The 23,548-nt window shown below is 48.7% G+C and overlaps 1 protein-coding gene across 2 annotated transcripts in view; it reads right to left on the reverse strand.

Moving 5' to 3' along the window:
• Nucleotides 1-23,134, reverse strand: part of TOX2 (TOX high mobility group box family member 2) — a 150,918-nt gene extending 127,784 nt beyond the window's left edge. Inside the window, exon 1 of one of the 2 annotated variants that reach the window (XM_062589218.1) lies at nucleotides 22,972-23,134. In XM_062589218.1, the coding sequence (XP_062445202.1) occupies nucleotides 22,972-23,073 (102 nt within the window). In that variant the 5' untranslated portion in view covers nucleotides 23,074-23,134. Of the gene's footprint in view, nucleotides 1-7,656; nucleotides 7,677-22,971 lie in introns of those variants that run through there. The other variant, XM_062589219.1, reaches the window with a different exon arrangement.
• Nucleotides 23,135-23,548: the final 414 nt, after the last annotated feature.

The following is a 23,548-nucleotide window of genomic DNA, read 5'->3' on the forward strand; positions in this document are numbered from 1 at the left end:
ACCTTCCACCTGAAAAATAACAAGAGAGAAATAGAGAGAGAGGAGGGAGGGAGAAAAGCCTGCCTTCCTTCCTCCTCCCTGTCAATATTTTATCATAGCGAACACCTGTCACGCAAACAGCCCTGGGAGAAACAGGAGGTTCGGGGAACTGCCTCAACAGCAACACAGACACCACAGGAAACAAAACAACGTGCAAGAACAGCCGAGCGACTCTCTGCAGCGCAGCCCACAGAGCAAATGTTTGTGCGCTTCGGAGGGAGCCAGCGAGGCCAAATCTGCTCTTGCTGAGAGGGTGCGACACTGCAGCATCCCCCCAATTTCAGATACGACTGCTGCAAAAGGCCTGGCGAAGCATCTGCGCCGCTTGCAAGACGCCCTGAACTTTGCAGGGGATTTAAGCAACAGTCAAAGGCAGAGGAGTCGCTTTTTGCAGCGAGTCACAAAGCTTCCAGGTTTGACGCTTGGAAGCTCCCTTAGAAAAACCCATGATTTGAAGCGAGGTGCCACAAGTGGGGAAAGGAAAGCAAAGAGCAAGAAACACGAGGAATCCTCAGCGTTTTCCAGAGGCATTCAGAGTCAGTTTGCAAGAGCTAATTAACTCCCACTGCCCAAGCAGGGAGCATTCGTCGCCTTTTACACTTCAAAGAGCAGGGGCCGAGAAAAAGAATAAAATAAGTAACCGATTAGGCTAAACTTCTATGGAGTCGAGAGCTGCATGGGAAACTTCCCAGTTCCTGGGTCTGCATCTTCTCCCTGAGACAAGCCCTCCACGGCACGGCACACCTCCTGCCAAGCTGGCTGCACCGTCCCCTGCGCTGACACCTCCGGGGAAGTCACCGTTCGGTTACGGCCGAGCACACACGGAGCAGAGAGCTTGGAGGCTGTTATTTCTATTTGAGAGATGTGATACCAGGCCAAGAGACTATTTTAGACTGCAGGAGCCTGAAATAACTCCGCAGGCCAAATTTATAACTTGCAACAGTCAGAACTATCATACCCACATGCCAGTTTATTAAAGACCCAAACACCACGATGACTTATTTACGCGCTGGAACTGGCAGTCTGGCAGCCCGAGGAACTGAAAGCATCAATGTCAGAGAGGCCATGCCCCCTTCTCACAGCATTATCGTCGTCTCCATACAGCTTCTAAGTCCTTAAACGCCATGGTGGGGTTGCTCTTTGTCTACGCCACAGGGTACCGTGGTTGCCGTTTCTCATCTACCGTCCCTGAGCACTTCCTGGAGAGCTGAGCAGACGTCACAAGCTCCAGGGGAAGCTGGGCCAGAACAGCGTCAAAGCATCGCAGAAACCATTCTGCTCATCTCCATGCCACCAACCCCCAGGGCACCTGGGCGAGCAGTGCTGGTGCCAGCTCCGGGAATCGGGCCCCACCGTGAAACCCCAAGCACCCTCAGCCACCCAAACGAGCAGCAGAGATCACTCCGAGTGGCACATACGATCCAACACCCGCCACTCCAAATGGGGAGGGCGGCACGCGTCATCCCAAAGCTACGAGTTACGGCCTCGCCATCCGAGGGACAACCTCCACCGAGCAGAGCATTGCCATCCACGCCGTGAGAGGCTATCCGACACCGCTGTACGCTGGCTCTCCACCCATCGCATAACGCACATCTCACGTGTCTTCTTGTCGGAGGACACCCCACAGCATTTCGTTTGCTGGTAACAATCTACACCATCCCTTTGTGCCTCCCATTGCAACAACCCACCTCTACAGTTTCTGCTCAGCATACGTCCATTTTTTTTTCCCATGGCGTGCACAAAAAAAAAAAAAAAAAAAAAAAAAAAACACACTTGTGCGTGGACTTACAGAAGGGCACGACAAACACCACGTCACGGTCTGCTGACACGCTGCCTGCTCCAAAGCGCTAGTGCAAACCAATAGGAGGTTGAAAGACCATGGTGCGTTTTAGGCAGAAACTCGCCCTTTTCTGGAAGCCGGTAGTTTAAATCTTTCAGGACCCAGCCTTGTGCCACAGCTGGAGCCGTTCTGCTTTCAGTTCGGCGCAGACCACTGGCCAGGAATGACACGTACGCCCATAAGGGGCACGTGCTTGCGTGGAAAGCCTCCATGCTCTTTCATGGGCCTACCATGGAGTCACAGAAAAGCCCCCTGATTAAAACTACTTCATCCTTCACGTGAAAAACCACACGCTGGCCCACGAAGTCGTGGTCATCGGTCTCACAAAGTCGATCTGCAGTACGAATTGCCCCCACACCTGTGACACGCACGCTCCCTTCTCCCCTTTTGGGCCCGTCGCTGTGCAGTCATCTCTCCCCAGGATGAGCAATGCATGAGACCAAATTACGCTACAGAGGAAATATCGAGAAATCCTGTCTTTTTGGTAAGGTGAGCCTTCCTAAGCACAAAAACCACACGCCCATGATTGATGGGGTGGATACGCTTTCAAACAGTTAAATTACACAGACAATCCCAAAAGCCAGAGACAGAGCCCAGAAATGAGCACGTACAACTGTCTGCAGAGACAAGGGTTAACAATCTTATCTAGGGTCACCAGAAGAAATTCCAAGTAAAACCCACAGCACGCAGGTTTCCTGCTTTCTAACCCAATGCCCTATTTATACCTCTCTTTCTTCACAATGCCAGTGACAGCTTTTTCCTCACTTACAGGCATGTTTCCTGCTTTTTGAGTTGTGACTTTCATTTGTAGTTCATTTCCATAACCTCAGAAATAGAGTTTCAATGGAAGTGTTAAGTGTATTGATAAATTCTTCTTAAACCTTATTTAAAACTGTAGGCCAAGAGAACGGAGGGAGGATTTACCCAGTATCAGCCAGTTGAAAATTATGAATTTCAAGCCCTTTCCCCGGACTCAGCAAGGTTTCCCTCTGACTGATAAGGTACCGCCTTGCTGCTGGTGCGACAAACAACAGCGCCTGTTTCCAAAATACGGCGTTCTCAATCCGGTGACAAATAGGCTCATCTGTGCTCAGTGACCTTCACAGCTGCGAATCTTAACCACGCAGTACGGCAACTACAACGCTCTCATCGGGTCTGCGCGCTGCCCCGGAGCGGCACCCAAGCAGTCCTCGATGTTAACGTTCCCATCCCTCCACCCCACCGGCCGGCGCTTCGCAAAGGCTGGCGACGCGTTTTCCCGTGTGCCGCTTGCCCATACGCCGGGAGAGCAAGCCGGTCCTGCTGCCGCCACCGCTCCTCTATCGCCCCATTAAAAAAAGTAAGGGTGAAAGAGAGAGGAGTCGCATGCAATCCTCCTCCCGGCCAAGGCACGAGCATCCTCAAAATAAAACACTGGCTGAATGAGTTGCACTAAATAATCAGGACACATGGGGGGGACTAAAAGTAAGGAAAGAACAAAGCACAGATTTGCTGCAAGAATTCTGCTTCGCTGGAGTTAGAAACAAGACAAAAGTTGCCTATTTGGCAACTAGCTGCATCTGTAACTGAACAAAACAATATGTGCAGGAAGGGAGGCAAGTGGGGAGAAAAAGGACACAAAAATCTCTGTGTTTATGCTAGAGTTTGAAGACCCATCATAGAAAGACATGGTGACCACCTTGAAGTGCACTGGACTGTAGGGATCAAGGGATGAGGAACCAAATATGAATTATGGATGAAATCAAGAAAAGTCATTTTTAAATTCATTAGCATGAAAAGTATCCAGCTAGGAAACTGTCAGCATATGCCCATCTTCCTGGGAGAAACACCGGGAGGAGAAATAATGGACTGAGGCACTTCAAATAAGATCAACCAAAGTGCCAGCAAGTGTTCTTTAGGAACCAGCTAGTGGCAGCCTCAGCCAGCTGCCCACTCTAAGAGGACTTTTTCATTTCCTCTTCCTTTCACTAATACTGTGCACAACTCAAAATTACTCATGGACAGCAGAACAGCGAAAGTCACAGGCTCAAGGCCCCTACACCCAAGCGAGGTACCACGTAGTAAGAGGTCCTCCAGATGACATGGGAAGTCCACAGCGAGGGGCGTGAACTCTGCAGCAAGTCAGCTCACCCTTCTTCAAAGGCTTTTGGATGTTAAAAACCCACATACATTCAAAGCCTGATGCATCACCAAGACCAAAACAGTGTTGTTTCAAAAATTAAATTGAAAATGTTAATTGGAGGAGAAAGGGACTGGAGCCAGATAATAAAACAACCATCTCACCATCGTGTAGCTTCTTCCAGGTCCCATTCTCTTATATTCAAATGCAAGCAGCTGTATACTCCATATAAAATATTTGTGCGTCCTATGTAATTTGGAATCCTATCAAATAACTTGACTTCCAAATTTTTTGTAGCAGCAAATTCCATGGATTTTGCATTGAATAAAAATTCAGCAATCATGGCAGTTGCTAATTTCTGCTCTGTGCTCAGAGCAGCCTTTCACTTCCCCATAATGATTTTAAAACATTATCCTGCTGTTTCCTTTTTTCTATGCCTAGCATTGAAGAGCTCTGCAAACTATTTAAATAGTGCTGCCTTGGAAAAAAAATCTGCAAGGGAGAAAAAATTAAATTCAATCATCACTCTACACTCTGTGAACTGTGAAAGTCTTGGGAACATGAAAAGGTGCTTTCTAAAGGATGTTAAGCATTCAAAAGATTAGACTGCAATGTGCAATTAAATGTGTTCCATAAACCTTTGTCAGAGTACCCAAAACCTTACTTCTGCGTGAACTTAAAATCCTCCCACTGGGAGCTTGTTCAAGTGGTTTACTTTAAACCTGTACTTCAGATATTCCACACCTTTCACTTTTATAATTCTTCAACATATGCTAACACTAGCCGAGTTAATAGTAACTGACTAATTTTAAACCCTATGATTACTGGAGCTGATTTATATAGTAGCTTCGCTTCACAATACTGTGAATCATGCACGCAGTAATTGCCAAGTTCAATTTTAGCTCTGTCACACTGAAGCACTAGTTTTTATGCCTCAGCTGTTGCCTCCTTCATGCTATAGAGGTAAGTTGATAATGCAGTAGGTTTTGCTGTTAAGTATCATAATATTATGATACCCCATGTCAGATTCTTGCAAGCTTTGTGAGCTATGCATCATCTATTAACTAAATACTTTAATAAAGTAGTGGTTTGAAAAGGCTTCTATTCTAATTTAGCTCAGAGCACTGAATAGTGAAAAAAATGATGATGTAACAATTTAATTCACCACCCAAACCAGCTTGTTAGAGAGAAGTGCTCACCTTCAAAGCTCTCCTGCAGGAGTGCCAAAAGCATGAATCCAAAGCCCTTCAAACAAGTATCTCCAGGCAAGGCCCTCCACCCAGCACCCAGTTCAGCACACTACATGCCCCCATGTCCAAAGGGATGTGCAACTTAAGTGCATGTAAATAGAAAAAAGATGTTGCCTCCCTGGGAGGAAAAAAAAAAAAAAAAAAAAAGAATAAAACTAAGAGTCACACTGTGTCAGGACAGGACACCGACAGACAGCGACTGGCTATGCAGCAATGGTGCCACCACGGCCCTCCATGACAGGCTCCTCTGTGCAATGCAAAAAGTGACAACTTTGCACGGAAGCCCAGGACAGTTTGCACCAGGAGACCAGCACGGCTGGATGTTCACTGCCGCCCTGCAGATCTACACGGGGCGAGGGCGGCAGCACAAGCGTTGCAGGTCTTGCCCACCTCCGCACTGCTGATTGTAAGGACTTTGCCTTTCACACACACTTGGCATGACCAATAGCCATGAGCATGGGCACCACAGGGAAGAGCCAGATCTGCCTCCGTTTCCATCCCAGCAGCATATACTGCGTGTAAAGCAGATGTGATGACCACTACACTATCCCTCTACCCAATGCCTTTCAGCTGAATGAACATACAAACCTAGACATTAGCAATAATCTCCTATCAGTGCTTAAATTCACTCATCTCACAGGCTTTATGCTTTAAGAGTCTTTTTAGATGAACTCTGATCATACTGAGTTTAACAAACGTGCAAGCGGGAAATACCTTTTTTGCATTCACATGTGCAGTTGACATCCAAGATAAGTTTTCTGGCAATGTAAACTGAAGTCCACACAGACATACACGCTCTTGGGTGCTACCAGACCCTCTCCATCACCAGCTTGCTTTCAGCACAACCAGAGCAGGGTACCACAGAGCCCGTGAGCTCAACACCAATCCCAAGTATCAGAGCAGGCTTCGCACCATCAAGCGCAGCCCCAGGGGCAGCAGCCCGGGTACTGCCTCTGGGCCAGGTGGGCAGACAGGAGCTGGCCTGCATATTTCAGCTTGTTACGCACACAGAACATGCAAGTGATTCCTGACACAATCGCCATCAAAATGGATCTCAGTCCAGGTCAGAAGTTCCTGCACTAGATGCTCACCAAAACTGAAGTACTCAGTGGTTTCCAGCCCTCCAGTACTCTGGCTGAAGTGGCATAGATTTTGGTGTGAAAGTGAAGGAATTTGGATTTTACCATTCTTTTTTTTTTTCCCCCAGATTTCCAAAAGGAAAAGAATCACGAGAAAATACATGAAAGAGAACATCTTGCAAGCCACAGTTGTGCTCTGGCATGGGTCTTCGAGCAGCACCTGCCTGCTCCAGTCCCGGAGGCAGCTGTGCGCCTTCTGCAGCATTTCATACAAGAAGGCAGGACATTTCAGACAGAAAAAGAAAAAGAGGAAGGAAGAATGTGAAAATTTCACAAAGCGTGTGGTCACTGGGAGGAAGAAATAGGATTCGTGAATTTTTCAAGCAACTCAGCCTGGATGATTTTGGTAAAACCATTAACCACGCGCCTTACACTTCAGGAGAATATAGCACAAGTGAATTGAGCAGAGTGCTCAGGGAATTCAGAGCTGGAGCTGATTCTTAGGCATCTGAAGCCCCGTTTTTGCAATCCCCCGGGGATGCCTGACCAGTCCTATTTGCTTTAGAGCCTCTTCTGCAGCAAGTCCCACTGAAATGCAAAAGCCTGATACAAACTGCCTGTGACTGCACCCGACGCTGCATAATATAGCTGTAGGATGCTGACAGCATCTAAATCCCTGGAGACCTTGTGGAGTTAAAGATGAGCTAAATCACACTTCTTCATTTACATCACCCCTGTACTTTCTTATGATCTCCTAATAATTTCAGAGTTCAAACTCTCCACCGAAGAGAAGGGAAGGGAGAAACCACAGCCCAGCAGCCACCTCTCCAAGCACACAACTTTCAGGAATAACGACTCGTGTGAAACACCGAGTGCTCTCGGGACGCGCAGAGTGCAGGATTATGCTCCCGTCTGGGATAACACATGTACCAGCAACGACAGCAGCAATGCAGCACTGTGCAATCCTGGGAATCTACTAAAAACTATCTTTGAAAGAAATTCTCCGGTAGAAATAGCAGGCTCCCATTTCAGCCGGAGTCTCTGAACTCTGCTGGGCTGTGCATTGCTGCAGTAACAGCCCTGTCCCCATTTCTGCAGTCTCCCACATTTAAACGAAGCCTGGCACCCACAGCAGCTACAAATGAAGCCAGCAGAGCCCCCCCACGCCCTCTGCTCGTCCGTCATCACCACCGCATGCTTGCCTGCAAAGCAGCCGGGGAAGATTGCACCCTATAGGCACCTCTGCACCGTATAAGCAAGGCTTGGAGCTTACACAGCACTTCCTATCGGGATGTTTTACTGCCAGCGGTTCAGTGACTTCATACCAACCTCCACGAGGCAAGGAGCAACAATCTCCATTCCGCGTTAGGACAAGGAGCGACAGAAAAGGCAACTTATCACGCCTGACACAGGAAATCCGTGTCCCAGATAAGGCGGCACAAGGGGTGCTCCCAAGGCCAGATCTGCACCCGGAGCGATTCCGCTGGAACTGCCCGCTCACGAGGGACCCGCAGCCCTCCACGGTAAACGCCTCCTGTCCGGCTCGGGCGCCGACCCCTCCACCAGGATCTCTTGGCCATTCCCACTTGTTTTATAATTCAAAGATAATGAACTGACTGCAATGTTAAGCTTAAAATAAAATGTTGATACCTTTGCACAAAAAGATCTTGACTTTTCTTTTTAATGCTTTTAGTTGCTTTAAAAGCCTCATTTCTGGCTTAGAAAGAGAAAAAAAAACACTCTCATTACTTTACGCGAAAGAAAAGAGGCAAGCAGGTGGCCTTGACCACACGAGTCTCCTACCACAACATTATGTTACTAAACTGAACATTTACGCAGGTCTGAAAAATTGTTTGCAATGGGCATGTAGACAGCAGAGCTACCAGATGTTTTCTCCTAATATTTGTTAAATTACATCATTGTATACTGCTTGAGGACCAACCTGTGCCAAATTTCCAGAGTTCAGCTCGCTTACTATTTGTGCATCTGCAGTTTTGGTGAGCTGTCTCTTGGACGCAGTTTGGACTTAGGTGCCCAGCAACCTTTTTGCACACAGTCCTGTGCGTGCAAGATGTGCAAACCATCTTCGCACAACCGAGCGCTATTTGCATACAGACCCAGCCTAAGCAGAGGGAACTTTCCTATTGCATGCTTGCAAATTTAGGTATTAAAAAAAAAAGAAAGAAAGAAAAAAAAAAGACTGCAGGTATAAGTCGCTGCTCAGATTAAAAAAAGAAAAGACGCTTCACCACAGCCTATTTACCAGTGTGCTGAGGCCATGTTTAAAATGCATCAGTGACTTGATTTCTTCCTCTGGAGCTTGGCTCCTTCCTCCTCCAGTTAGTGCTGCTGACACAAAGGGTCAACGAAACCTGCAGGCTTCCTCGCCACGCTGCCCAGTTAATTCCAGTTTCGAATGTAAGTGCTTTAACCAATTTGCTAGGGTGAGATGCCATTTCTCTTCACTGAGGTGAGCAAAGGGAGGAGGGAAGAAGAGGAGCATAAAGAATTACATCAAGAACCAAATTTTCCAGCTGGCCCCTGGAGACCTGTCTGTGCTGCACATCCTCACATCAAACTGTCAGCTCCCAGCATTCAATCTGATCGGGGTTTATTTGCTCCAGAAGAGGAATTCATTTTGCACTCAACTAATGTAACCCCAAAGTGCTTTAAAACAAAATTCCTCTAATAGAGGCATTACAACAGCCATTATTTTCCTGTTTGGAGTTAAACTAAGGCAAATGTTTATTTTAAACAAGCTACCATCGTCACAAAAAATGGATGCTAAATATTCTCCTCCACTGTCTGGGTAAGTTTAACTTCATTTTTTGCTCTTCTTTAAGATGACATACTCATCAACACACACCAGCTTACGCAGCAGCGTGATGAAACTACAGGACACTTTAAAACCTTCCAGTTTGACAGCGAAGAAAGGTCTTTTTAATATGTTCCGTTTCAAGCCCTCTTTGTCCCTATTTTCTAAAAAAACATAATTGTACTGACCCACTGAAAATCATGTTATTGCTACATTATTTCCGAGTATTAGGTTCTTTAAAGTATCCTGAGCGGCCGTGACTTACCACCGGGCTTCATTTTTCTTATCCATCCCACCAGCCTTTAAAATGACCAAGAGTGGATCGTGATTGCTGCTACAGCCATATAACCCAAAAACAACTCAAAGGAAGCGAGCAGAACGGCTCTCCACGAGCCACGGCGCAAGCCCGGCCCTCGTCTCCTGTATGCAGTGATACTGCTTGTTCAAACTCCCTCCAGCTTCAGACCTGTTTTACAAAGCTTGTAACTTCAGATTACGCTCAGGATAACTGCACCTGGCTCGAGCTAGCATTAACAGCACTCTCTTTCATGAGAAATAGGAGTTATCAAATTAGAGAGAGCAAAGAGCTTAGTAGCTGTAGCCAACTTTTGCTGGATTCCCTTAGCAGCTGCAGCGTAACTGGCTTTGAAGCGTGCGCGCACACACAGCAAACACACACCAGCTGTCTCTTGCACCTCCAGAGTTATCACAAATTTATTGAGTTACTACAAATTCATACGTTGAGTCCATCATGTTTGGAGGTTCTCCACGCTTCCAAGAGAGGCCTTGCATGACCATCTTCAGTCGAAAAGATTTATAAGCAACTTTATACGCATTCAGGTGATTTTTAAATGTCAGCTTTGCTAAGCAGCAGGAAGAAACCTGCACCTCTGCAGCCCTTCCTGGACAAGCAGCTGCAGGGGAAGAGCCCTGAACAGGGTGTCTGTCAGCACCCATTCACCACCACACAGGCTTTCAACAGCACAGCTGCCTGCAAGAGAAGATTTGTACCATGGTCTTGTGACCATGCCAGCATGGGCTGTGGGCCAGGCTGAACAGGTCCTCCTGTGCAAGAGCCTCTGGGCACCCAGAGGGAGTTGTCCCAGGTATGTCGCCCAGACACTGTTGCTCTCCACGCTGTGGGAACGCAGACAAGGGGCACAGGTTTGTTCTCTCTCAGCACCCCCTGTGCTCTTCTGCATGTCCCTGCAGATCTTCTGTTCCTTAAGAACTTAGCTTGACTGCATACCAGACAGAAGCAGGAATGAAGACTGGAATCATTTTTTCCACTCCCAGAGACAGTCACTCAGTTCTGCTGCTATGTTTTGCACCGAATGTTCTCAGAAGTGCTGCAGAGCCATGCTCCTTCCCTGTAGCCTCAGCTGGATACTCAGCACAGGAGACAAAATACTCCTGATGGTGAGTCACAGCAATGTTCCTTGGCCCAAATCAACACACCATGGGGCTTGATGCTCCTGTAAAGGCAGCCTTCCGATGCTGGTGCACCTTCCAGGCACGCTCTCAGGAGTCCCACCATCCCCATGTCCGTGCCTTAGAAGACACCAACAGCTGCCTGAAGCTGCCAAGAAAATGCCCTTTCACCTCAAGACCCAGACCAAGGGTACCACCCAAAAAAAACAGTGGCCAGGACACCAACAGAACATGGGCTGCACGTAGTCCGTGGATCCCAACAAATAGCTACACCCATTCCAGTTGAAAAGCATAAGGCTTCTAGTTTGAGAGCTCGCATTTTTGGCTGAAACTCAAGTCTCACATAAACACTGTATCCTGCGCACACAGGTCAGTTAATAAGGAGCCTGACGCAGCTATGCTGCAGTTGAGGTCAATGGCATTAGGCCAATTCCTCCTAGTCAGGGATCCAACCCAGTCTTCCTTTAATTCTGTGGCACTACGGATTAATTAGCTACTGAGACAGGAATAGATGCACAGCTATCTAAGCATTCATCAACCTTATAAAGGTTAATTCATTAGCCTTTCTATTCCAAAGACAAATTCTGCCTTCACTTACATCTGTGCAGATCTACGGACTTTGATGAGGTTTCAGAGATGTAACCTGGGCACACTTTATCAATGAATTCAAATCTTGAGCTAAATCAGAAGGAGAAACAGATTTATCCTAATCCCCTCCAAACATTCATCAGCATCACCTGCCAAGTCAGCAGGATTTAATCTCTTTAATCCCTCACGAACAGCAGAGCAGGGAGCACTTGCTCATGGTTCACAGGGAGGAGGTTGGTCACACAGCAATGGTGGTTCTCTTCCTTTTTTTATTCTGCCTGCCAAATCACATTAAGAAGCACTTAGAAATTCATTAAGGTCTCTGCTAATAGCACTTTGTAGGTAAGTAACCACTGCTGTTGCTACAGAGAGAGCATGTATGCTCCAGAGGAGGGTCTACACAACCTGGCATATTAGAATAGTTGTCCAGCCAGCAGCCTCTGAAGAAAACATTGTGCTCTCTGTGAAAATGGACTTTAACTCTCATCTGTTGGCTGTGGGGGAGTGCAGGGAGAGACACAAGTCTTCAGACCACGTGCAGAGAAGCAGGTGGAGATGCAGTGACGTATTTTCTGGTCCTGGTGAGAAACCACATATAACCATCCAACACTGCCACAAACCCAATGATGAGAAATACAGACTCTTCTGCAAAAAAATAAGGTTTGATGTGCAGGTACCATGCTCTAGAAGCAGTTTAAATCCCAGTCCAGAGTGACTTTTGAGAGCTGTTCATGCTTTCCACTTCAACCATCCACAACAACGGAACAATCGGGGCAGATCCCTCTGGATCAGCTGCTGATGGCTGCTCACCTCCACAAGCTGCTGAGCCAAAGCTGCCCTTAGCACAATGCGCTTCATGTCAGCAGAGTTAGCACACAGATGAACTTGATCCAGCACATTTTGAAGCAACCCATATTAAGAGTGTTAGCTTGTGATTCTAGGTTTACATAACACCACAAAATGATTTTGGCAGAAACAATTGGTATTAGCAAGGAAAATGAAGCATCAGGAACAAGCCCACAGAGCAAAGAGACACCTCTCGCAGCAATCTTCAGGCTGACAGTTGCTACAGAAGCAACACTTGGACAACAGGGAGAAAGAGGGGAACCTATACGAAGGAAACAAACCTGAATCGCAATGATGATCAAAGAACTTCACTTTCCTATATTGTCTCTTTCTCATCTCCTTCTGCTCCTCAGATTACAGCATGTTAATAAAGCAGAATATTTAATCAAGTCTGGGCCACATAAAAATATCGTGAAGCAACAGAACAAGAGAAAATCGTCTTGCACAGGGCTCAAAGATGTGAGGTTCGAACAACTCCTGCTGAGCAGCCTTTGGCCCCACCGACATGAATTGAGGAGCTCAGCAACTCTTGGGCAAGAACCCAGATGCGCTAATCACTTTGGCTAACCAGGCACTCCAAGCCAGGCTTTGTCACCACATCGGGCTAAACAGGGACAACTACAGCCGACGTGCTCAGAATCATTAAAAATGCAATTGCACGGACTTCTTGTGTTGTTATTTTTAAGCCATTTCAGACGGGATGTCGCTGGATTGGCAGAACAGGAGATTGCATTTAAGCTCCAAAAAAAAACACAGCAGAAACCTTGAAGAAAATTTGATCTCTCCCTTGGCCTCTTTGGTGGCTCCAACTCTGATAAAGGTGATGAGCACCACCAGTTTCACATGCCTCATCTGACCCCAGTCACAATGGGCACACCTGTACTCAGAGAGCAGGACCAGAACCCCCAGCCCTATTTCACATTGCCTGAGGACACCTGGTCCGCTCAGCTCTCTGATCTGATGGTCTAGTGACAGGAAGATCCGTAACAGCACCTAAGAAAACTCCAGGCCACGCAGCCATCCTGTTACAACTGCATTAAGCCTGGAGACAGCCTGTTCTTGAGATGTTTCTTTGCTAAGAGAGGATCCTTTCCAAGCTGGCACTGTCCCCATGGCACAACAACAACCAACACATGCTAAAGCTCTAGGTCTAGGAGCCCACTCTTCCTGTCTCTGAGGTACAAGCAGAGAAAGAGAGCCCTACAAGGCCATTCCCAAAATGCTGTCCAAGATTTTCCAACATAGGAGGCAAACAAAAAGCCCTAACAGAACTTCAGAACTTCATAGGACAATTTCACAAGACAAGTGGATGCTGAAATCCACCCTTCCTAGAAAATTCAGAGCAGTGCTTTCCAGCAGACAGAAACTGAATCTACAATTTAAAATGCAGTTCATGGAGGGCAGTTCTGAATAAAACAACTTTAAATGAATCAAACTCATCCAAATCAGGAATCAGTTTCCATGAAAAACTTGGATTTATCTGTTCTATACAGACATTTTGATATTGACAACCTCACCTTTACATTTAGATCCCACCTATATTTCCAGCAATTCAAGACCGAGTTTCTGCTTTGAGGCTTAGAGAAGACCTGAACAGAACTCTGTTTGAATTTGAGGGTGCTCTTCTATATCACATTTGCTTAGTGTGCACTAGTGTGTACCTTATATTCAGGAAATTTCCTGCTGGATACGACCAACAGCAAAATGAGAATCAGGCTTTCGGTTCAGCTGAACATACCTGGCATGTTAAAAAGGGTTTTGGTGTGACCCCAGCATAGTCTGCAGCCTAGGAACAGAGAAGCTACATGGTTGGAATAGTATCACGCTGCCATGGAAGGCAAAGGAAAGCTGCAAGAGTTGCAGATGCAATTTTGCACTAGGCTGCTCTTGTTTCCAGCTCTACTCTAATTTCCTCTCAAACTTTCACACTGTGACCTTTCCAGCCAAAACAATAAAATAAATGAAACCCTGCGCTGCAATATGAATAGTAACACATGTAGGGAAAGGATCCCGGAGCCAGCTCTGAAGCCTACAATCTGGATCTCTGCTCCTACAGGATGTGTTTCTAAATCTCAGTGAATACTGTGTGTTTTCCAAGCAATGAGGCATTTTGCTTCATTTTATTAATTCTAACTAAATCTCTTTTTATTACTAACTTCCCAGTTAGTGTTTGACTGCAGCCATCTCCACTGAGACTTGCACTGTATCAGAACTGCAAATCCAAGGCTCTTAATTGGTAGGGACTGTATATTGATATTTTCTCTCCTACCATCTCACTCCTAGAAAGTGCCATTGGAATCATTTTAAGTCTCTGTACCAAGCTGTACCCAGACAGAGTAGAAATACAATGCCACAGGCAGAGCAGAAAAATAATCCTCTCCCATTTGTGAGATACTTTCCCCAAATCCCCACCGCAGAAGAGACATTTTGTCCTTCCAGGGCCCCACTAAGGCCACCTTCATATCCAAAGACAGTTGCAGAATTGAGCTAAAGGCTTTAAACATGCTGAAAAACAAAGTTTACTTCTAGCAGGGGCTAATATAACAAGGAAAAGATTTGGTTCAAATGACCCTAAGCTGGATCTAACTTCAAAGTTCGTCCTGCTTTGGCCAGGGCATTGAACCAGGCAAGTCCAGAGGTCCCTTCCAACCAAAATTATCCTGTGATTTTAGCCACGTAACTGTTTTGTTTGGGCTTCCACGCAAATTTTGGTACTCCACTTCCACAGAGGACTGACATTACATATTGTTATCCCTGGTCTCCCCCAAAAAGAAGGTCATGTAACTACATCTCAGCCACCTAACTTACAGGGTTGCAAGCTTGCAGAGCTAAAAATGACATGTCAGTAATATTTCCCCATACACACCTCAAAGCCCAACTCTTAAGCAAAAAAAAATTGCTTTAAAATACTTTTCAAAAGCCTCCACTCTGGTCTGATTTAAATCAAATAGTTAAATACTCCACGTGCACAATTTGGCACAGCCACAGCAGAACTATCTGGTTTGCAAACAGACGGCCACCCACAATTAATTTGCCACCTTGACACAGAAATTCAGGTTGTCAATTAATTAAAAAACACGCCTCTAGTCTTCAGTTCACTTTACAACCTGCAGCCTTTCCTTCTGGGCAGACTCTTTATCTCAAGAGGGGAGTCAGGGGGAAGTGCCACCTTAGAGTGAAAACATGACTTTGGTTTTCTTGGCATCCAATAAGTGTTGTTTTCTGCTTTAACAGATTTATCAGGTTTAAAACCAACATGTTGCCAACATCCGTCTGGGGTAAAGGAGACCAGACCATAATTCCAGTGCTGGTTCCTAAATATACAGAGATTGAAGCCTGAGTGACCTCACTGTCTGGCTACACAGTCAGACCCATGCCTCTTGCTGGAAGGTTTTTCTTCTGCTTTCAAGGGCTGTTTGATCTTCAATCAACAATGCTTATCAGTGGTAAAGTCTGCCAGCCAGTCCCCAAAGTTTGATATTTTTAACAGAACATTCTTCTTCTCCTTTCAATGCTATTTAGAGATGAGATAATGCATTAAGGGGAAAGAAAGTTGCCTCCCTGAGTTTAACACTGACTAACAGAGCAGGATCCTATCAGGAGAAACAAATATTTCCTAGTGCTGCACCAAGCCACAGCTTCTGTGGTTCATGTTTTTCCCCCCTGCTCAGTATTTCTGCTTTTTCTTCAAGTGACATCCAAATGCTTTTTGCACTCAGCCTAAACACAGAGTTAAACACTATTCCATACCTAGGTCTTCCATGTAAAGAATTTCTTTAAAGTTTTTATAAAATTAAAAGCACTTCCACACTGTCAAAAATTTCTTTCCTTCCAGTTAAGGACTCCGGGGTACCTTGCCCCTCTTCTGAAGGAAGGGAGTAGGCTTGGAGAATAAGCTGTTCTTCGGCAATACATCACCCTCTTCCAGGGCTGCACCACCCGCAGCTCCCAGGCAGAGACCAGGGCCCTGAGGGCACCTTCCCTGCGGCTGTAGAGGGAAGGAGATGATGGAGGTGGACAGGTGGGAGAAAGGAGCTCAGTCTATACCCATCAGGCCTCAGCCTTTCTGCTATATGATGGACAACCAAAATACCAAACGGATGCCACTTGCTGCCGCATGCACCTCGGTGTGCCAGCAACTGAAGCTCACCAATTCCCTTCGCACAAACAGCGAGCCTCACCGAGGAACCGGCACGACTCAAGGCAGCGCTCTCGGTCCCCGTCTCCTGCCCAATCCCCTCACCTGCTCAGTGTCATCCTCCTTCACACTAAAAAACACTGGATTTCAGAGTTTTTCAGATGGTTTAACATCTTTTAATGAGCTATTCATTACCACCGCCATCCCAAGGAGTAGAAGGAGATGGTCAGGAAAACAAACTGTTAGGTCCATCAGGTTGGGAAGCTGAACCCTTTTCACAGCTAGAAACATTAAGATCCATGTTTCTAGAAGACAGGAGCCCTTCACAGTGCTGAGGCTCTGGATACACCTCTCCAGAGACCAGGTCTCCTTAAACAGATGCTCAGCAGTTTGGAGAGCTTCAATTGTTCACAAAAATAACCCCCAAATACCTGAAGTCTCCCCAAATGAGCCATCACTTCCGGAAGTGGAGGACTAAGACTCAGTTCACACAGAGAGCAAGTGGCAGAGCCACAACGCAACCCTTATCTTTTGGTCCCAACCGCAAGCACACAAGAAGGTACAGGCCCCATCCTGACAACACAAATGGGGGGAAAAGGTGCTGATTCTCCCTACGGATGAGCAGTAAGAGGAGCACTGCACATGGAGGCAGCCAGCACAGACAGGGACAGAGCCTCCCTGATGAATCCTGGCAGGGATGACGGAAAGCCTGAGTCATCGGTAGGTTCTGCAGGAAGAAAACCTGCTAACGAGCTTGTGCTAATCAGCTAAAGGAGCCTTGTCACTCCCCAGCAACTTCCTGCAGCAGCGGAGGTGGAGCAGACCCCGCTGACTTAGGTGGCCCATTCCCACCAAGGTCTGGAGAAGTCGCATTTTACCACCTGTCCCGCTGCAAAATAGGGCCCTATAGCGCCGCCTCAATTTCCCAGCTCTTGGGAGCTTATGAGGTCCTCAGGAACACCGGAAAATTGTGTCAGAGAACAAGAGCCTGGGTGTTCAATAGAGAAAAATCTACATTTTACTTCAACTGCTCGTGCAATCCAGCCTTCCGCAACCACACTATAATTAGAGGTCAGAAACCCGCCTCAGACTAAGAGTCACCTGATTTCCTCAGATAAGGTTCCTCAGAAGCAGTGCACAGCAACCAGTATAAACCGATTTTCAAGTAATCTTTTCATAATAACAATTACTGGTACCAGGCCCTAATTTAACACTTACCTAAACAGATGCATCGGCCATAGAGGTGAGTGGAAATCGCGGAGTCATCAGGAAGAGATTTAATTATATCCGCAGAGGTCAACCAATCTACGCAGAAGATTACGGCGGAGGAGAGAGGTTCTGTGGCATAATGCAAAGATTTAGCCCGCAGGCGCCGCCGCAGCCAATTCCATTTTTCAAAGAAGAAATGGCATCCATCAGAACAAAACCACCAGAAGGAAACAACAGATAGAGGGGGAGGCACACGATTAAAAACATTTAAGCCCGGGCCATGATAAGTGCGAAAACAGGCAATTTAACACCGTTCTCAATCACATCCTTTTGAGTGGTTTGATTATTGCTTGTTTCAGCTCAAGTTTTCTGGCAGGATTTCCCCCCCCACCCGCGCCGCAATTGAACTCCGCGTCCCCAAGTAGAAGTTTTAATCGTGTAAAGATCGTGCACGTAAGTTCGCACAGGTGGAACATCAGAGCTCAGACCTCCAATTAGAGGTTAACGCTATCAAAGCGGGAATCACGCTAACGCTTTGCCCGGACTTCAGAAATGCAAAATAAAACCCAAAGAAGAGGTTGAGAACGCGGTACGCAACAGCGTCAAACAGAAGCCTCATCCTCACCGGACGGAGGATCGTCTGGGCAAACACATCAGCAGCACAGTAACTTATTTTTCATGTAGCGCTGTTAGGAAAACACAATTATATGCTTCGCTTATACTGAAAGATATAACCCAACTTACGGCAAAAGCGTTTGGAGGCCGTTTCGGGAAAAAGGGACGGGCGCAAAGGTAAGGGGGAAGGATGCTGCCGCCGGCAGGGACGCCGCTTGCGGCCGTCCCCTCCGCGCACCCCTGCGCGGGCGCGCGCAGGGACGGAAGTAACGCAAGGGGATGGACGCTTCTCGCGCTGCGGGCGCACAAAACTCATTCTGGAGGCCGTAACGGGCTCAGAGGCACAGAATAATCCCGCAGCCGTTAACGGCTTTGCTCCAGCGTTACGACAGGGCGACGCACAGCAGGCTTCGGCCCAGTGATTTGAAGTCCGACGTTTGTAACCGATTTGAAGCATCGTAAATAAATCAAAGCAGCTTGCGAGATTGCGATCCTGCCTTTTTGGCCTCTTGATGCTACAAGCGCATAGGACTTTCACGGATCAGGCCTTTAACGTTTCTGCCTATTCTAAGGGTTATTCAAAACTGGCCGTTACAAATCTGTTGTTATAGACAAGTCGGCCCGGCCTCCAAAGTATCTCTGTTACTCCAAAGGAAACCATATTAAAGCCTTTCCTCTGCGCATATATGGAGGACTACAGTTTCCGTGAGCATTCATTATTTCAGATTATCTCATATTATCAGTGCTAAAGCTCTGGATCTCCGACTTAACAAAGCCCAAGGGGAAAATCAAGCTTCAGACACCTTTTACAGTGCAACCCAGAGACCGGTCTGGAGAAAGCAGGGTTGTCCCAGTGAGCAGCTCAAACACTTTAAGAGGAAGCTTTTGCCCATATTGGGGGCGTAAATCAACATTCGCAAATCAGCAGGAACTGCCTGCCAAATGAGAATAAAATGGGCCCCAAACTGAAGGTTTGCTGGACTTTGTTGCCCATCTAGTATCCTCTATCCCCAAAGAAAGATTTATGTCACTTAAAAACAGAATTGGCTTAGAAAGTAAAAAGGAAAAGAAAGTATTTTATCTTCCAGAATGGCAAGGCAATGCTGGAACACTGAAAAAGGGCCAGTATTTATCGCTGTAGTTTACAATGTATGGTAAAAGTCAAAACAAAACAGAATGTTCCATAGAACTGTGCTCATTAGATGGCCCCGGCTTACACCAGCAGGTCAGATGCCGCTTCTGAAGAGTTCTTAAAAGACGAGGAGAGCCTTGCTTGCAAATGCCTTGCTAGCAGATTTTAATTAACCATAATCTATGGTGGCATATTGGCAAAATAGGTTTTGTCAGTTTATCAGACTTAAAGGCAATATACGGGGCATATCTGAAGATGCAAACGGAGCCCTATCAGAAAGATTTGGGAAAAGGGTTCCAACGGTTCTGCTGACTCCCACAGAGATGCTACAGGGTTAACAGCATTCCCCGGCGTGGGCACGTAACTCCCATCAGCAGCAGGAGACAAGGGAGGTCCCCAAGGACCACGGGCCTTCCCAGTGTCATAGACGCATGCTTCCTCCACAAGGAATTCACTATTCCCAGGTAGGGTCCTCCCCACCAATCATGGCCCTGAATGCAAATCTGGGATCACCCTAACCAAGTCCGATTACCAAAACACCCAAAGCAACGAAGGAGAATTTATATTTCAATTTGTTCCTGCAGGAAAAACAGCGAGGTGTTAACTCGCCATCCAAAATTTCTCCCTGGGGACAAGGATGTGGGACACTGCAACATCGCCTTTTGCGCGTCACAAGCTGCCAGCACTGTACAGACGGTGTGAAACCCCGCAGAGCGTGCCACTACGCTTCGGCGGGACTCCCGGCACATGCCAAAAGCAATTTTGCCTGCACTAAGAATGAGAAACTCGCTCGTGTGCTTTGCGGGTCCTTGAATAACGTAAGGATTTGCGAAAATCCTTCCGTGCTGATAATTCGGCTGACGTAACCAGCCTTCACTGAAGCACTGCTAAGAGCAGGGTGAGCCCCCAGGTTAGTAAACTGCTTTTTTGTGCCCCTCCCCCCCACTCATGGCTTTCTTATTGTGGGATGCAAGTGCAAAGAGTCTTTCAAGAAATTTACGTGAACTTAAGTGTGTGTGGGGGGGGAATCTCCAAATTTTCAAGAGGCAGCTAGAGGGATGCAAAAACATCCCCCGACAGAAGGACAATTCCCTTCCGGGGTGCAGAAAGGTGCCACCAAGATTGGGGATCCAAAACAACTGCCTCCTCGGCCAAAAAAAAAAAAAAACCAAAAAAAAAAAACTTTAAATCAAAATCTCTCCATAAACATCGTCAGGCACGCTCCCCAGCTCAGAGGTGATTGCTCATTACTGACTTCGAGGGAAAAAAGTCCATGAACTGCCCTGCGAGAACTTCAGCTTTTTCCACTTCATCCTCCCCTTCCCTGGGGCTTTTGGAAGCGGAAGCATCTGGAGGCAGACGCCGTCGTAACCTGTCGCTTGGCCGAGCTGCCAGCGCTGAACAGGACTGAAGGGGTGGGGGGACCTGCGGGAGTTTTCAGAGTTTCACAGACGGGTCTCTGCTGGCTCCGGGGAAACATGCGCTTAGACAGCTCCCGCCGTCGCACGCTCAAGAACGTCCTAGATTACAGCACGCTGGTAGCGATCTTCAGCCGTACGCCAGCCCGCAAAGGCCAAAGAAGTTCTCCGAAAGCAAAGGCACTGGAGGATCCCCACTGCCTCCTCTGTGCCCGCACATGATTGGATACTGCAGGTCGCAACATTATACCTGTGCTCGATCCACGCGCCCGAGTCAACCTATTTTATATCTGGCGTCTCTCCAGCAGACTCATCTCATAGACAAATTTGCACTGTTCTGCATAAGCAAGTGACATTTGATAACTCAGAAAGAAAAGGAAAAAAAAAATCCTGAATATCAGAAAAGGGTAAGTCATTTCCTTTCTTCTTCTCACCAGCTTAAGATCTCCTGTAGCAGTGACAACAGCAGCATCTGGTGGCAGCGGTCAGTACCTTGTATGCTCCTCTAGTGCCCCAACCTCCCGCGCCCGAGCTAGAAACACATCACTTCTTGCACCGTGCTGCGTTCTTTAGAGGCACAGAAGAGCCGGCTTCCTCCAGCCCCTGCTCGCAGCACGCCGCACCGCGCTCCTCTTGCCAGATGCGCTAGCAAGTAGCCCGGCATCAATTGCAACAGCCTAATCCGGGACTAATCTCCGGGATTCAGGCCATGGATGACCTCACGGGAACGGGCCCCAGGCCGGGGCCACCGCGGGAGCTGCAGGTACACAGGTGGCACGGTGCGGCGCCCGCTGCCAGGCCCTTGCTCCCGAGCCGGCGCAGGAGGAGCTGGTGCTCCCGCCGTGCAGAGGCGGGCGCTTCCCCGGCTGCGGCGCTGGACGCCCGGCTCCGAGCAAGAAAACCGCTGGAAGATAAACTAGACTGTATTAATTGCTAAAAACTTCTTGGTACTATCAAGCTGCTGCCAGCGGCAGGATTTGGGAGCTGCCGCAATCCTCCGTGGCATCGTGTGCTCCTGGACTTTAAGCTCTCGCACACTTTATCAACTGACGTCTCGGCAGCATGGCTAAACTGCTCCCAGGTGGCTCAGCTTCGTTCGTTAACATTTTAAGAGCATATTCAGTATTTTAAGAGCAGCAGCAATGTTAATAAAACAATTTGAAACTAGAAGTACAGAGACACAGAACAAACTGTTCCAACTGAAATGGTTTCCTTTTAAGATAATCGGGCTTCGCAAAATAAACGGTAACTACTAGATTTGCTACAACTTAATAAAGAAATATAAATAGGCCAAACGACAGCAAATAGTTAAACACGTATAACTGATCGAGACTCATTTGCTACATCCGCGAAGCCATGCAGCTTCCCTTCTGTTTGTTTTCAGACAGAGTTTGATCCCGAAGTGTTACAGCGGCACGACAAGCCGACGGCATCCTCAGCTGCAGCTCCAAAGCAGGAGAGCGCTTTCTCCCTTTATCAACTTTTTTAATGCAATTACCAGAATTTGGCCCACCAGGACCCGGCCACAATTCTCTCTCGGAGCATAACACGGAGCTCGTTCCTCCCTCTAAAATGCTCTGCTCCCTATTGCTTTGTTGCTGAAACATCAGCGCTATTTGCCCAACTGTGAGGCAGGTGATACTTGAAGAGAAGTATTTCTCCCTGAAGTACAGCATCTAACTCCTTCACTTCGGCTTCGCTCAGACGAAGGATACTTCCAAAAACACCTCCGTCACCCTGTGCATCCCTCTGCTTTCAAAAAAGGGTGCTTTTCCCCACCGCTGCAGCAAGCGGGGAAGCGAGGGGAGGAAGCTTTCCACGCTGTGCCGGAGCTCTTCGGAAACGCGCAGAACTGCGCTGAACAGAAGTAACTGCGCTGCGGGACGCGAGGGCAGCAGGGTACCGAGCGGCGCGGGGCCGAGCCCGCAGCGCCGGCGGAGCGGCGAGCCCGGCCCCGCAGCGCCGGCGCCCGCGGAGGGGACAGGAGAAAAGTGCCCGCCGACAACAACAGCACGGCACATGTAAATCGCTTCAGACAGAACACTCTAGGAGGGAAAATATTAAATAAAGCAATAAACGAAAATAATAATCATCCTCCGGGGCTACCTACTCACCCCGGAGCGTTTCTCTCCCAGTCCGCACCTCTCCCAGGCTGACGGGCTGCCGAGCGCAGAAGGGCGGCGCGGGAGCGCCGGCGGCTCCGCGCCCTGCCCCGGGCCGGCCGGCGAGCGCGGCGGGCCGGGCCCGGCTGCGGGCGGCGCGGCCCCGACGGCGCCCGGCGCGCCGCTCCCACGCCGCTTTCAAAATTCCCTCCCGCAGGATCGCGGGGTGCCGGCGCCGTTAACACTTTCCTCCCACCCGCGGAGAAGTTTGACGCGCTCCGTGGGACGCGCCGCGGCGCAGCCCCGGGGCCGGAGCCCCCCACACCCCCCCCCCCCCGGCCCGCCGTTACCTTGTTGCAATGATAATAATCCAGGGGGCCGAGGCAAGTGGGGTCGGCGCCGGGCAGCGCGCCCACGGCCGTGGGGGCGGAGGGGTAAAACCTAACGTCCATGCCGGGGCTGCGGGCGGCGGCAGGCGGGGGCTCCAGCGGGCATGGACCCGGCTGCGGCGGCGGCGGTGCCTCTGGCGCGGGGCGGGCGGCGCGGGGGGCGGGGAGAGGGCGGGCGGCGCGGGGGGGCGGCGGCGGCGGCCCCGGCCCGCCCCGCTCCGCGCCGCCCCGCGCCGCTATTGTTCGCGGTGGCGGCGGCGGCTCCCCCCGGCGGCGGGGCCCGGGCCGCCCCCGCCGGCCCTCGAGGGCGCACGGAGAGGCGCGACGCCCCCGGGAAGAGCGGAGGGGGCCCCCTCCGGCGCGGCGCGGCGCGGCTTCCTCGTGCCGGGCCCTCCCCACGGAGGGGGGCGAGCCGGAGGGCCAGCTCCCGGCCTGCGGCTCCGGGCCCCCCAAGACCCCCGCCGCACCCCTCTCCCCGGCCCGCACCCAAAGGCCCTGCCCTGCTTCGCACTCCTCCAGTCCGTAGAAAGATGTCAAG

The sequence above is a fragment of the Rhea pennata genome, chromosome 16 (assembly GCF_028389875.1).
Source record: "Rhea pennata isolate bPtePen1 chromosome 16, bPtePen1.pri, whole genome shotgun sequence".
NCBI lineage: Eukaryota > Metazoa > Chordata > Aves > Rheiformes > Rheidae > Rhea > Rhea pennata.